The sequence below is a fragment of the Neodiprion lecontei genome, chromosome 2 (assembly GCF_021901455.1).
Source record: "Neodiprion lecontei isolate iyNeoLeco1 chromosome 2, iyNeoLeco1.1, whole genome shotgun sequence".
NCBI lineage: Eukaryota > Metazoa > Arthropoda > Insecta > Hymenoptera > Diprionidae > Neodiprion > Neodiprion lecontei.
This window is the reverse complement of record NC_060261.1, coordinates 24,456,631-24,471,221: the sequence shown is the minus strand read 5'-3', so window position 1 is coordinate 24,471,221 and position 14,591 is coordinate 24,456,631. Positions and strand designations below refer to the sequence as shown.

The 14,591-nt window shown below is 34.9% G+C and overlaps 1 protein-coding gene across 1 annotated transcript; it reads left to right on the top strand.

Moving 5' to 3' along the window:
• Positions 1-156: 156 nt before the first annotated feature.
• On the top strand, positions 157-13,979 carry LOC124293131 (aminopeptidase N-like). The gene is made up of 14 exons (XM_046732818.1): positions 157-176; positions 1,625-2,109; positions 2,303-2,461; positions 3,297-3,602; positions 4,993-5,333; positions 8,097-8,178; positions 8,269-8,458; positions 9,677-9,878; positions 11,738-12,015; positions 12,260-12,456; positions 12,549-12,716; positions 12,793-12,939; positions 13,050-13,128; positions 13,218-13,979. Exons 2-14 carry the CDS (start codon positions 1,625-1,627, stop codon positions 13,455-13,457), a joined length of 2,874 nt encoding a protein of 957 aa, XP_046588774.1. The 5' UTR covers positions 157-176; the 3' UTR covers positions 13,458-13,979.
• The last annotated feature ends 612 nt before the right edge of the window (positions 13,980-14,591 follow it).

Genomic DNA, 14,591 nt, shown 5'->3' with positions numbered 1-14,591 from the left:
AACGATTCATCATTGCTAGATTATTAGAGCCTTATATTTGGAAGCCATTATTAAGCGTGGTTCTACTTCAAGCGTGATTATCGTGCCAGCGATCGTCAGAGAAGGTGAGATATTCGAACTGAAGATCAGGTTTTGTTTCAGTAGAGACTAGTGAAAACACATGTGACAAACAAGTCGTAAGTGGGAATACAATCAAAATACGGCTTAAGAACGCTGCAGACATGAAGGAGAATTTTATTTTTGTAATTTTTGCATCAGCCACTCTTTTCATTCCGTCTGCAATATTCAATTGTTCTCAATAAAATACTATTCATTTGATTCATATCTTTGAAGTCTCGCATTTGCTCGCCTTCGAACCGCGAGTGAGATCTTCGTCAGTTCTGCAAATTACGTCGTCGAGGTGGAATCCATATAAGAATCTTTTTTTTTTTTGTCTTGTTTTTGTGATTTGGCATCTGTAAGTACTGTTATTTATATTTTCGAAGCACTTTTTTTCAATACGTCTTACATCATTATGATTATGATTTTCTAGTTCCAATTCATAATTTATATTAATCAGTAAACGTGCATCCGCTACGATTCTTATGACAGGCAAATATCATCGCATATCGCATATCGCAAAGTTCAACATATTCATACTTCTTTTGTAGAAAGTGGTAAAAATTCTAAATTGATAAGCGGTGGGTGTGTACTCTTGAGAATCAACTGTCGACTGTACTCGACGAGATGTATGAACTTGAATACTTGTGTGCAATTAGTTTCTATTGAAATCATAGTATCAATCGTTTTCTCTAATTTTCTTGAGTGTGCAATTTCGTTGAAAATACGAGGTTGCAGTTCGTAATAATGACGTGGCGAGACTTTGACAGAAAAATCATTATCTTGCAACTTCAAAATAATTGAGATAGAGGTAACGACGAGTGCAAATGTAAGTATAATGTCAACATTGTATCACGGTGTATTGAATTTCAGGCAACCTCCTAAGATTGTTAAATTACGACTTTTCCGAAAAAAATCATTGAAATGTTAATGTTACGAACTTTAATCTTGTTTAAAATCACAATCATTCAGTGACTATAATACATATTATACATTTAATAGCCGGAAGCACTTGAGATTCAAAAATTTTGGGACATCTTACACCAGTTTTGACAGTTTCAAAAATTATGATTATATTAGATTGGCCGTAGTTTTTACGTTATTGTAGTATTGTAAGGAGTCGGATGGTTTCTAATATAGTCATGATTTAATTCAAAAATTCTTCATTCGCAAGCACCAATATTCGCGGAAAAAATCAGAGAAAAAAATTCTATTGAGCTGCGTAGTATTTTTTTTAATAAGCCTTGAATATTAAACAAATCAAACGTTGCATCTAAATACTGCTTTTCTGAGTCATAATATGAAAATGTCGATAAAGTGACTAACTAAGGCCAAGTTCCAAGGGTCGATGACATAAAATTTTACTAAGGCCACTGAAATATGAAGGGCAACAAAACCTCTGTTGACCAGTCTAATGAATACGTAGAAGAGAATCAGTGACTCTATATTATAGATGTTCAATAAGTACATGAAAAATTAAAACGATAGTAAGCTCTTGACAATTGCATAATTTGCTAAAATACAGATGGAGTATTCATGGCACCTCCTCGTCGGTTTGGTAGTAGTGGCGATTTCTGCTGTAACGTCAGAGTCTGTGAACCGACGCTCGAGTACGTCGCGAGTTGACAACGATGTAGACTACCGACTGCCAAACAACACGATCCCGCTTCACTATGACATTCGACTTGTACCCTTCCTTGAAAATGGAAATTTCACGTTTGGCGGCGAAGTTACGATAGATGTAATGGTTGTGGAGCAAACCTCTACGATTGTCCTGCACGCATACGATATTGACATAGATAATGACACCGTGGTGGTAACATCTGACAATGTGACATATGCGATCAGCAACAAAACCTTCAATACAGATCTGCATTTTTATACACTGAACTTCGCAACGAGTCTCGAACCAGGAAACTATTCTATCTATATTGAGTATGTCGGAATTTTATCGGCTAGTATGGAAGGCTTCTATCGCAGCTACTACACTACGAGTTCTGGGGAAACAAGGTCAGTGATTAAAAGATCTAGTTACCATAGAGTTAACCCTTTGATTCATGCTGGGGCGCTCAGCGTCCCACATTTTTTTTGCAGCTTTTTATTTGAGAACAAGGAAGGACACCGTTTTAAGTATTTATGTTCCTGGAACAGCTGATATCGTCATAATACTTGCTAAACACTTATACCCGTTTTTTATTTTCAGGTGGCTAGCAACTACTCAATTTGAGCCGGTTTATGCCCGTCAGGCATTTCCGTGCTTTGACGAACCGGCTTTAAAAGCACGCTTCACGATTAGCATCGCTCACTGGCCGAACCAAACTGCTATTTCAAACGCAGCAGTTGCGTCCACTTCAGGAGCCGAGTAAGTATAAAAAATTAACACTCTGTAGTAATGAATCTTTGCAAAAGGGCGTTCAAGATTGCCGCTAACTTTAAAAAACATTTATGCTTGATAAAATAAACACTTACATAAATCATTCAAATTCTGCTATCGTCTCCTAATCTTGGTTCAAATCATCTCAATTATCATTCGTCTTTCGTCTTTCGCTGTTCGTCTTTTGTTGACTATCCATCCTCGACTGCAGCCTTCGAAACAAAACCCGCCCTTACATTTGTTGTGCCTAACAAGGATGGTATCCCAGGCCGATTTCTCCGATTTTATTAATTTTTTTGTAATATGTTATGGTAGACTAAAAGCTGAACGATACGTATTTTTTTTTTTTTTTACCGCCTTTAAATACTCTATGGTGATGAAACCACCGTCCAGGGTAAGGCATGTCAAGGGGCAATTTGGCAGTTTCATCCAAAAGAACATAACGAGAAATGAAAAATGTAAATATCTGAAAAAAAAATGTCAAATCGTCCCTTGACATGCCTTAACTTTGAGGGTAGTTTCATCACCTGAAAGTGTTTCATGGCAGGTAAAATAAAATGCGTCTCGTTTAATTTTTAGTCTTCTATACCATATTACAAAAGAAATCAAATTGGAGAGATCGACCTGGGATACCTACCTTGTTTGTAAGTCAAGTGCGCACTCTCTCTCTCAAAATGCAACTCTAAACACCCTTATGCGCGACTGGGCTTCTCCGAAGTCTGTCCATTGTTTTAAACTATAAGTCATATGCTTTTGCCGTCGCTGAAATCTCCATAACAAAATTGATTTTCAATCCGACGAAAAATGTACTTTCCATTTCCAGTTCTACCATAGAAAATCGAGTGTGGACATATTTCGAAACGACGCCATTAATGTCCACGTACCTTGTCGCCTTTGTAGTATCTGACTTCGAATACCAATCAAATGATGACGAGTCATTCAGGGTTTGGGCTCGCTCAGACGCTCTGAATACTACGACCTACGCCGTCACCGTTGGTCAGGAGATATTGGCTGATATGAATGATTTTACCGGAATCGACTACAACCTGTCATTCTCGAAGATGGATCAGATTGCAATACCAGACTTTTCCGCGGGAGCTATGGAAAATTGGGGTCTTGTGACTTACAGGTCAGTTGTATAACACGTTGCGGTTCTTTTTCTTGTTATCGCCATAAAGTGAAGACAGAAACAAATGCTTAAGCCCACCGACATATACCACCAAATGTGATCGTTTTAATTTACTGTCAGCAATGAATCATCAATAAGTGAGCTCTCTTCTTCAAGTAGTAAATATTTTCTCTCAAGTTCGCCAGTGACAATTATTACCACGATATATCGATCATTTGGCACTCACAGTAAAGTCAAGTATGATAAAGTATGTTGAGGATATTATTGAAGCTCTAATAGTGATGCGAATTCCTCAAATCGATTATTCGCGTAATATATCATTGCCGTAGAAGGCCGGTTGGAAAAGCTGCAATGCTTTTACTGAAAATTTAAAGGGACTCGGAAGCGAAAATAGCCCGAAAATGGGATAAAATTCAAAAGGCATCTGTCAAGAACTGAAACAGCATACATACATTCTAATTTTCGCAACGTTTTTATTGGAGTTTTAGCTACAAAATTCAGTGGTTAATGTCGGGAAAATATAAATATTTAAGGGAGATATGCACGGATAAACAAGACCACGAGTCTCATGCACCGCTCCCTTATTGCCATGATTCCGAGTGTACGATTTTCAAGTCCCATTATCACCAGGGAATGTTTCTCTACAAACTGAGCCTAAGGTTTTTGAAAAAACATGAATACTAAGAAACTGAGGGCTAAAATTTGAAAAAAAATCGAAAAATGAATGATATTTGTTGTATAACAACAATAATAAAACATTTATTTACATCAATGTAGGTTCACTTTGTATAAAAAGTTGATATCTTCATTAAAAAAAAACGAAGGCTATCTGTTATAGTGTTTTTGAGTTATTGTGGAAAAACCAATGACAAATGTTGTTTATATAAGTATGTATGTACCACACCCAAACGCAAGGTTGCTTTCAACGCTGAATATCTTGTATTATTAAAATTTGTTTACGTGTACCACTGATTGTCATCGACAAAAATGTGCCGAACAACTTAGAAATAACAAAAATTTTGTACATTTTTTCAGTAGTTTATAAAAGCGAATTGAAGACTTAACACATTTTCAGCCCTCAAGGCCTTCCTAGTTCACCTGAGCTCAATTTTGCGAATTTTTCAGTTTTTCTTACGCTAAAGTGTTTGGAAGAGATTGTAGTAAGAGAATGAAAAAATTTTAATAATGAAAAATTTCGAAATTCTACGCTTCCTAATCCGCTTAAATATGCATTCTTTAATGAATGTCAGAGAACCGTTTTGAATCGAAATAATTTGTGAGAGGATAAATTACTTTTAAACCAGTTTCTTTTGACGGGCTTTTGAGAATTGAACGGTCAACTCTTCGAAGAGCAACAAGTAGCAACAATTATGATTAAATATAATTTCAGAGAGCGGCTTCTGTTGTATAAAGATGGTGTGGCGACCACACGAAACAAACAAAACATCGCGACGGTGATTGCACACGAGTTCGCTCATCAGTGGTTCGGTAATCTGGTGAGTCCACTATGGTGGAAATATCTTTGGCTCAATGAAGGATTTGCAACGTATTTCGAGTACTACTCGACAGCAACCGTTGAAACGACTTGGCGTCTAGCAGAACAATTCACAGTCGATTACTATCACCCTGCACTACTCGCCGATAGTTTAGAGACGTCTCATCCCATCAATGAAGACGTTTACAGTCCGAGCGAGATTAACGCAATTTTCGACACTATCTCTTATTCGAAAGGTACGCTTGATCGATCTATCATTAAGCTATCATTTGCAGTCAGCATTAAGACAAACGTGGCAGTAAATTGATAACAAATTTCATGCTTGTGTTATTTGTTCAAATAACCGTGACGTACTTATTAGAAAAGAAAAAATATTCCACAGAAAGAAATATTTTTATTGTAAAATAATTTCCGGGAGATATTGTGTTATAGTCCGGTCGAGAAGTGAGTTTACTGAGGAAAATCGTTAGAATGGTCTTAAAAATATGGCGGTTGGTGCATTGGATTCAGAATTTAAAATGATAAAACCGGTATTTTTTAATTAATCCGCCATTAAAAATTTCAATAGTTATAAACAAACAACGAAAAGAAAAAAGGGAGTCTCCGTTTTATAGTTATAATTTCGAAAATATAAAAGATAAATGAATTTTGAAAAAAGATCCTAAAAGAGGAGGAAATTTCCGATGAAAAAGTCTGTACTTCCGGAATTCTAGCTTTATTATTTATAATTTTGATTTAACGTTGAAAATAGGGCTCCGCGCGGCCGTTTCGGTGCCTAGGCGTCACCGCCTAGCGAAGCATGGAACACGAAACAATTTTTTTATAACATTCAATATTAATTTAAAAATTTGAAAAAATTATAGTGTTATCTAGACACTTGAACGAATGTAGTCTTACCAAAAAAAAATTTTTAACTCGATTTTCGTTTAAGTTATTTCATTGTTAATTAACTCATTTTTCGTAGACTTAACTTTTCATAAAATCACTTGTAAAAGTTTAAAAAATGGCTCTATAAATTTTTTTTCTTTTGTGAGCTCTTCTTATATAAATAATAAACAAGATTCAGTGGTAAAAGTTTATAAAAGTTTTTTCATTTGTTTATAATGATTTTTCAAAGTTATCAAAAATGGAAAAATCCGGCTAATGTTATGAAAAAAATTTTTTTTCATAAATCTTGAATTTTGGTTGTTTTTAAATTAATATGTTGCGTTTATTAGCTTGGCTGAAAATTTTTTAACGTGTATTGTTTAAAAATTTATTATAAACAAATAGACAAGTTGAATATTTTTGAAAAATTTTTTTTGGTCATTTTATTGTCTTAGTGAAATAATGATTTTAAAAAAAAATTTTTTCCTTAAAAAAATTATTTAATTGTTCAAAACTGTTTTTTTCATTTATCCACCATTTAAATTATTTATTAAGAAATAATTTTTTTTCTAAAAATCATCATTTACAATTGTTAATATAATTATGAGAAAAATTTTTTTTTCTATCTGAATTTTCATTGTTTATTTTATAAACAATTTGTTACAAACAAATTTATATTTCCATTTTATTTTTTTTTCGTTGCATTAAAAAATTACAAATACAGCCATGTGCACCAGAGTTGTAAAAAAAATTTTTTGGGGTGAAGTATTTTAAAATTCAATAATAAATTTTTTTTACAACTCTGGTGCACATGGCTGTATTTGTAATTTTTTAAAGTAACGAAAAAAAAATAAAATGAAAATATAAATTTGTTTGTAACAAATTGTGTATAAAATAAACAATGAAAATTCAAATAGAAAAAAAAAATTTTCTCATAATTATATTAACAATTGTAAATGATGATTTTTAGAAAAAATATTATTTCTTAATAAATAATTTAAATGGTGGATAAATGAAAAAAAACAGTTTTGAACAATTAAATAATTTTTTTAAGAAAAAATTTTTTTTTAAAATCATTATTTCACTAAGACAATAAAATAACCAAAAAAAATTTTTCAAAAATATTCAACTTGTCTATTTGTTTATAATAAATTTTTAAACAATACACGTTAAAAAATTTTCAGCCAAGCTAATAAACGTAACATATCAATTTAAAAACAACCAAAATTCAAGATTTATGAAAAAAAATTTTTTTCATAACATTAGCCGGATTTTTCCATTTTTGATAACTTTCAAAAATCATCAATCATAAACAAATGAAAAAACTTTCATAAACTTTTACCACTGAATCTTGTTTATTATTCATATAAGAAGAGCTCACAAAAGAAAAAAAATTCATAGAGCCATTTTTTAAACTTTTACAAGTGATTTTATGAAAAGTCAAGTCTACGAAAAATGAGTTAATTAACAATGAAATAACTTAAACGAAAATCGAGTTAAAAATTTTTTTTGGTAAGACTACATTCGTTCAAGTGTCCAGATAACACTATAATTTATTCAAATTTTTAAATTAATATTGAATGTTATAAAAAAATTGTTTCGTGTTGCATGCTTCGCTAGGCGGTGACGCCTAGGCACCGAAACGGCCGCGCGGAGCCCTATTTTCAACGTTAAATTAAAATTATAAATAATAAAGCTAGAATTCCGGGAGTACGGACTTTTTCATCGGAAATTTCCTCCTCTTTTAGGATCTTTTTTCAAAATTCATTTATCTTTTATATTTTTGAAATTATAGCTATAAAACGGAGACTCCCTTTTTTCTTTTCGTTGTTTGTTTATAACTATTGAAATTTTTAATGGCGGATTAATTAAAAAATACCGGTTTTATCATTTTAAATTCTGAATCCAATGCACCAATCGCCATATTCTTAAGACCATTCTAACGATTTTTCTCAGTAAACTCACTTCTCGACCGGACTATTATATTAAAATACTCGTGCTAATCGGTATAAACTACTTCACGTTATCTATTCCAAGATTTTCATAGTTCAAAATTCGTTCCCCACGGATTCATATGGAGTTACCGTCTTCATGCTTATAAACAAAATACTTCCTGTGTGTTTCTTACCAAGCTGGTTCTGTCATCCGTATGATGCAGCATTTCCTTGGGGGGCCTGTATTCCAGGCAGGATTACAACTTTACCTGCAGAACATGTGAGTGCGACTTCTCATTCCCCGATGAAACATGTTACGACTTTGGAAAAATATTTGAATCTTGAGATATCCTACAATTTATCATTGTAGGGCATATGGTGCAGCAACACCTGATGATCTCTGGGAGGCGCTTACAACTGCAAATACCAATATGTCGAGTCCAATTCTGCATACGCACGTTGACATAAAAACTGTAATGGATACCTGGGTAAACCAAAAAGGATATCCTCTGGTTACCGTGACAAGAAACTACACAACAGCCACCCAGGAAATATCACAAGTAAGCTATAATTAAAATGTTTTATCGACCTTATCCATTAATGTAGTATAGGTTCTCAGTGTCATAGGTCCAATAAAGGCAGTCAAAATTACTTGACGTTTCGGCCATTTGAGGGGGACTTCTCAGAAGCAGTATCATATATTTAAATGCAAAAAAAAAGAAATACAAAAAAAGTGTATAACATAATACAAAGAAAACCAAAGGAATCAAAATCAATTGCAATAGAACTGCTAACATCAAATACGTGATATATCGCCAAAAAACATACTCATAAGATTCCTAGATGTTAACACATCCGGACATTAACAAAATTATAGAAAGTTAGGTTGGAACAGCAAGTTCATCGATCTGTAACAGTACTCAGGACTGTAACAGTACACACAGCAAGCAGGTAAATCAGTCAAACACTTACAAAAAAACCACTAGGGTATGCTTGAAAGACACTTTATCGGGCTCCTTTGGTACCATGTTAGTTAAAAAGGTAATAAAACGTAGCTCTTAAGCCGTGATTAAATAGGATCAACCCATCGTATAGTAACGTTCGACCTTTAGTCATGCTAAAGGCGGGAACGAGTAAACACCTGGGTAATAAGAAAACATAGAGTGACAACTCATAATCGATGAAAGTGTCAACCATCCAAGCGCCAACAAGTCTAACAGTTCGACTAGTTAGATCCGTTGTCATGAAAGGAGTCAGTTGCTAGACTTACTCGAAATCGAATTATGATATGCCTTACTTAAATTGTTAATATTTGGTCTAAGAATAACACAACTATCGTCACTAACCATATTACACAACTGTAAAATCAGTCTTTTCCTATAATCCCTTTCATGGCAAAGAATACTTACATCATTAAAATAAAAATTATAATTCAGATCAATCCTGTATTTTGTCAAAGCGGTTTCTTCATCCGTATCCATAAGAATGTCCCTCTTATGCTCGTTGACTCTAGTTTTCAAAAGCCTCTCCGTTCGACCAATATAACATTGGTCACAATCCTTGCGAGGTACTTTATACACAACTTTGGACTTATTTCCAATAGGAACAGCATCTTTTGGCCAAAAAATATATAATAATATAGTGAGCTCTAATTATCACCGAAGATAACGAAGAAGTCGCCGAATCCGGCTATAAATAATTGTTTTCCAAGAACAAAAGCACAGTATCAGAATTACAACGAAGTATACAGATTTTGAAATCGGATGATTTACTTCCAGGAACGTTTCCTGCTGAAGGGTCGTGGCTCATCGAATGACACAACGGAGTACAAATGGTGGATTCCAATCAACTTTGCTTCGCAAGCTAACATTGCCTTTACTGCGACGGCACCATCTGACTGGATTCGTTCACAAGATGATAGCGTGGTGATTAGTGGTTTCTCGCCTACACAATGGGTCATCTACAATGTGCAGCAAACAGGTAAAAAATTGGTATTATTTCTACTAAAATTTAAACACGGTTGTATAAAATGAACATAAGTATAAGAAACCTCTGTCGATTCAGAATACGAAGGTAAGATGAGAAAATAGCACAGATCATAACCAGACATTGTCGTTAAGAGTGTAATAGCACCATGCAATATGATAAAAGTGACCACGATTTCGTTGGAGAGTCCAAAGAATTAAAACAAAAAAAATCAATGGTAACGAGCATGCTTACACAAGTTCATGTTCCATAAAGAAGTGATGAATAGCGGGTGGTTGCAATCACAGTATTCAAACGATTAACTGTTAAAACATGCACTTCCTCGGGACTCCAAATTTTGTTCAGGATAGGTTGGGGTAGATTAAGAGAAGGGTAAAACGTCAATTCATGTAGCTAATAGAAAAATCCGATCGGGCTGGTGATTTTTTTCCGACCACTTCTTTTCATGCCGAATGCAACGCAAAAACCCGCGAAAAAATAACTCAAATTTTCGGAAAATTTCTACAGGTTTTATTTCGAAGGAATTTACCGCAAATTCCATGTCCTTATTTGTGACAAATGTTATAAAGAGCTCCAAAAAAGAAGATGGTTACTTTTTAAATCATTTCCACGACTTCTGAAACATTTCTTGAGCGTAAAAAAGTTGTTTTTGCCGAATATTTCCATAAATATAAGTTTCCTGGCGAAATGTGTCTCTACCGAAATTGTAGGTCTTGTCGAGATTCGGATTTTCAGTGGTACACATTTTTTTGCTTACCTGCATAATTTTTGTTCTAATGATTGAGCACCTGATTCACAATTTTTTCTCGAAAAAAATCATTTTTACGATGATAATAATCATACAGATATAGTATTATTCATTCAACTTCCCGTATTCTATAGTACTATACCGTATTCCGATTAAAACTTTTTGCGATGTGCTAAATAACTTCGCTTATGTTATGATATAAAATGTTTACGTTCCGTCTTCTGTGCATTTGCTTCAAACTACCATCGTAAAATTGATCAATTACCTATTATAAATGCGCCATATATCGGAACCAAGGAGACATCCAATCGATGAAGAGAGAAATCATTGCAGCATTGTACCACGGAGTCTCCAATGATGTTGAGCGACAACACTTCTTCTGCCCCACGAGCGCCAGTTCTTGGTGCTTTTACCAATAAGCAGTCGCTGAAAATCGAAAACCTGGTCTGCACACGAAAAACATAAAAACACTGCTGAACCAAACGGTGTTCACTCATAGCATCCCGATCTATCAAAAGGTTTCAGATGAAGAATTGTAACGTCGTTATAAGCAGTTCTTTGGTGTACTGAAACGTTGATAAATAAATAATACTTTCTCTATGTTATTAACGTTACCGTAAAAGTGATTTTTTTTTTCGAAAACTTGTACTTCGGGTGTCCAACCATTTGAATAGAAATTATACTGGTAAGCGAAAAAATGTGTACAATTGGAAATACGCGTCTCCACAAGACCTACAACTTTGGTGGATACACATTTCACCAGAAAACTTATATTTATGGAGATATTCGGCAAAACCAACTTTTTTGATCTGAAGAAATCTTTCGGAAGTCGTAGAGTAAAAGTATGAATTTTTTTGGGAACTTTTTATTACATTTTTCACAAGTAAGGCCATGGAATTTTCGGTAGGTCAATTCCTTCGAAATAAAACTTGTAAAACTTGTCCGAATATCTAAGCTGTTTTTCGGTGGTTTTCCGCGTTGAATTCGACGTGAAATGAATAGTCGAAAAAAATCACCAGCCTCGTCGGACTTTTCCATCACGTACATGACGGGTGTATCCTTCCCTTAAATCACGTACTTCCTCAAGCATCAAATTCTTGTGCAGGTTTCTACCGCGTCAACTACGATGATACTAATTGGGGCATGATTTCCTCGTATCTCCAGACGTCAGCCTACATAATTATTAACGTACTAAACCGTGCGCAGCTCATTGACGATTCGTTAAACTTGGCACGTGCTGGGTACCTCAACTACAGTGTCGCTTTGCCTGTAACCCGTTACTTGACTCAAGAGACTTCTTATGCTCCATGGGCAGCTGCATTCACTGCTTTTACTTACTTGAACACAATGCTGGCGAACTCCACAGGCTACGAAGATTTCAAGGTGAGATTAAAAAATTATGGAAAATACATTGTGTTCAATATAAATGCTTCATACTACTTGAGATGACTCTATGTTTTTTATTAACCGCTGTGGTTTGGCTTTCGCTGCGGATCAAAAGTTCGACTATAAAAAACCATATTTGTAGGTACAGGTTTTGGTTTAACACATTTTGTAGCGAAGTTCAATGAATCATAGATTTTGTTTTTTGTTTTCAATTTTAACCTCCGTTAATTTTTTTCCACAGACGTACGTGTTGTCACGCGTTACTCCGATCCATGAATCCCTTGGCCATGAGGAACTAAGCTCTGATGAACACATCACCAAATTACATAGGCTGAGTGTTAATTCTTGGGCTTGCCGGATGGGCTCCACAACCTGTCGGGAGAAAGCAGAGGAACTACTGCTGGACTATTACAGTAGCTCAGATCCAACCGATTCAACGTTAGTAGTTGATATTCTACATAATCACGGTATTCAGAGGTTACGTGATTTCAACCGACACCTCTTACATTTGAACTGTCTCTTTTTCGCAGAATTTCTGCTGATTTGAAGGCTTGGGTTTACTGCGAGGGCCTACGAAACGCCAATACTTCTGTGTGGAATTTCCTATGGGAAAGGTACTTGGCTACGGATTTCTCTGGCGAACAAACTCTGATCCTATCGAGTTTAGGATGCAGCCAGGATGAGGATATATTGAATAAGTACGTCCATAATCGGTTTGTCATTTCAGTGTGACGGTGTAGGTACTTGTTAATATGGCGACTATCTTCTTTGCAGTTACCTGGCATTATCAATATCAACGAATTCTTCAATTCGTTCCCAGGATACGTCTAGTGTTTTTACATCGGTCTACACCGCTAGCCCTAGCAACGTGGACGTAGCTTTCAATTTCCTCGTCAACAATTACGAGGAAATATCCGAGTTGTGAGTATACCTTTGGAAAGAAGCTTATCCAACCCCACTTCCAGTATAATTTACTAATATTATTCACAAATCTTACACGCACTAAAATTATATGATTTACTTTCGTGTAGTTACGGTGGAATGAATCGTATTGGCAGCATGCTGCAGGGGCTAGCCTCACGGGTGGTCAGTTCTGAGCAACTTCAAAGGGTATGAGAAATTATGTGAATTGGTAATCCATTTTAGGATGAATTTTTAGTAATCTTGATTAATGCTGGGTACCCAAAACGATTCTGTAGCTGAAGGATTTCGTTGAAGAGAAACAAGACGTTCTGGGAGTTGCACTTACATCGGCTCAGCAAGCTATCGAACTTGCCGAGGAAAATATCTCCTGGCTAGAAAACTACGAGGCTGACATTGTGGAGTGGCTGGCTGAAGAGGTAGCAGCCATTGATGAACCTCAAGACAGTGGATCCGAACGCGTCAGCTTCGGCATTCTTCTCATGACCATATCTATAGGTGTTATAGGATTTATCTAGAACATTTCCAATGGCAGACCAATGGCAATGAGCATTTCGATTAGGAGAGTGGTTATCGTTAGATCTTTACGACTATTTTTCAATTCCCACTGATTGGTGATTCCTCAAAAATATTGATATTATCTTTTAAAATCCTATACTCACGGTGGAAATTTTTTCCGACAGTTTGTCGTCAACCCGCGATATTTAACTGGATGATTTTACAACATCTGTACGATCACCATGTTTTCAAAATTTCAAAGATCCATTGAGCATCACTTCACGTGTTCGAACCATATTTTATACGTATAATACGGAAAAAAGTAAACATGATTTCGGATCAATATAAAAAAAAACTTAATTAAAACTGAATATTTTACACGGCTTGTGAAAATCGTTGCTTTTTTTAAAATGCGATTTTCATGAGTACCTTCAAAATTTTATACCCAACCCCTGTTATACAGATTTGACCCAGTGTTGAATTGATTTTTTCATGAAAATACATTTGTATATGAAATAAATATAGCATAGTGTAATAAAACTTGTTTTTCCTAGATCTCTGGCTTAACCCATTTTTCTGCAGTCCAAATCCTCTTCGCGATAAACTATTTTCCGTATTAACTTGGGATTTTTCGAGCTTCTTGTCAGATATCTTACTAACAAAGCTACAAAAGAATTTTTTTTCAGTATCATTTTTATACTATAGCGAGATATGCAGCACGAATAAAAGTTCACTTTTCAGTTAAATTTTTTAATGAAGCATGTATATTTCCTCAGTACAGACAAAACATACTTTTATAATTCAAATGGCAGTTGCATTTTATCTAAGTTATCAAATGCAAGATTACAATTGACAAATCACCCGATAGGTTAATGACAATTAGTTGATAAAATTTCCGAGCTGAAGGCTAAACTGAATCACATGTTAATTAGGACCAAAATTTACACAAGTTACAGATATTTGTGTAAGGTATTAAATACCTCTCTTAGTGATGAGACTACAGATTGGCTAACTAATTTATGAGTGCATTTTCAACGCTGATTAAATCTTCGGTCATGTAGAATATAAATATGAGACCCCCAGAAATGCAACTAGGCTGGGATTTGTGTGCTGACAATACATGATTAATCGACCGATAACGCTTAGCATCCCAG

Bases quoted from the DNA above. Each gene is read 5' to 3' on its own strand.
- LOC124293131 (XM_046732818.1), top strand. From the start codon at position 1,625: ATGGAGTATTCATGGCACCTCCTCGTCGGTTTGGTAGTAGTGGCGATT. The intron at 8,179-8,268 runs GTGAGTGCGACT...TTATCATTGTAG, and splicing joins CAACTTTACCTGCAGAACAT to GGCATATGGTGCAGCAACAC. The intron at 13,129-13,217 runs GTATGAGAAATT...ACGATTCTGTAG, and splicing joins GTTCTGAGCAACTTCAAAGG to CTGAAGGATTTCGTTGAAGA.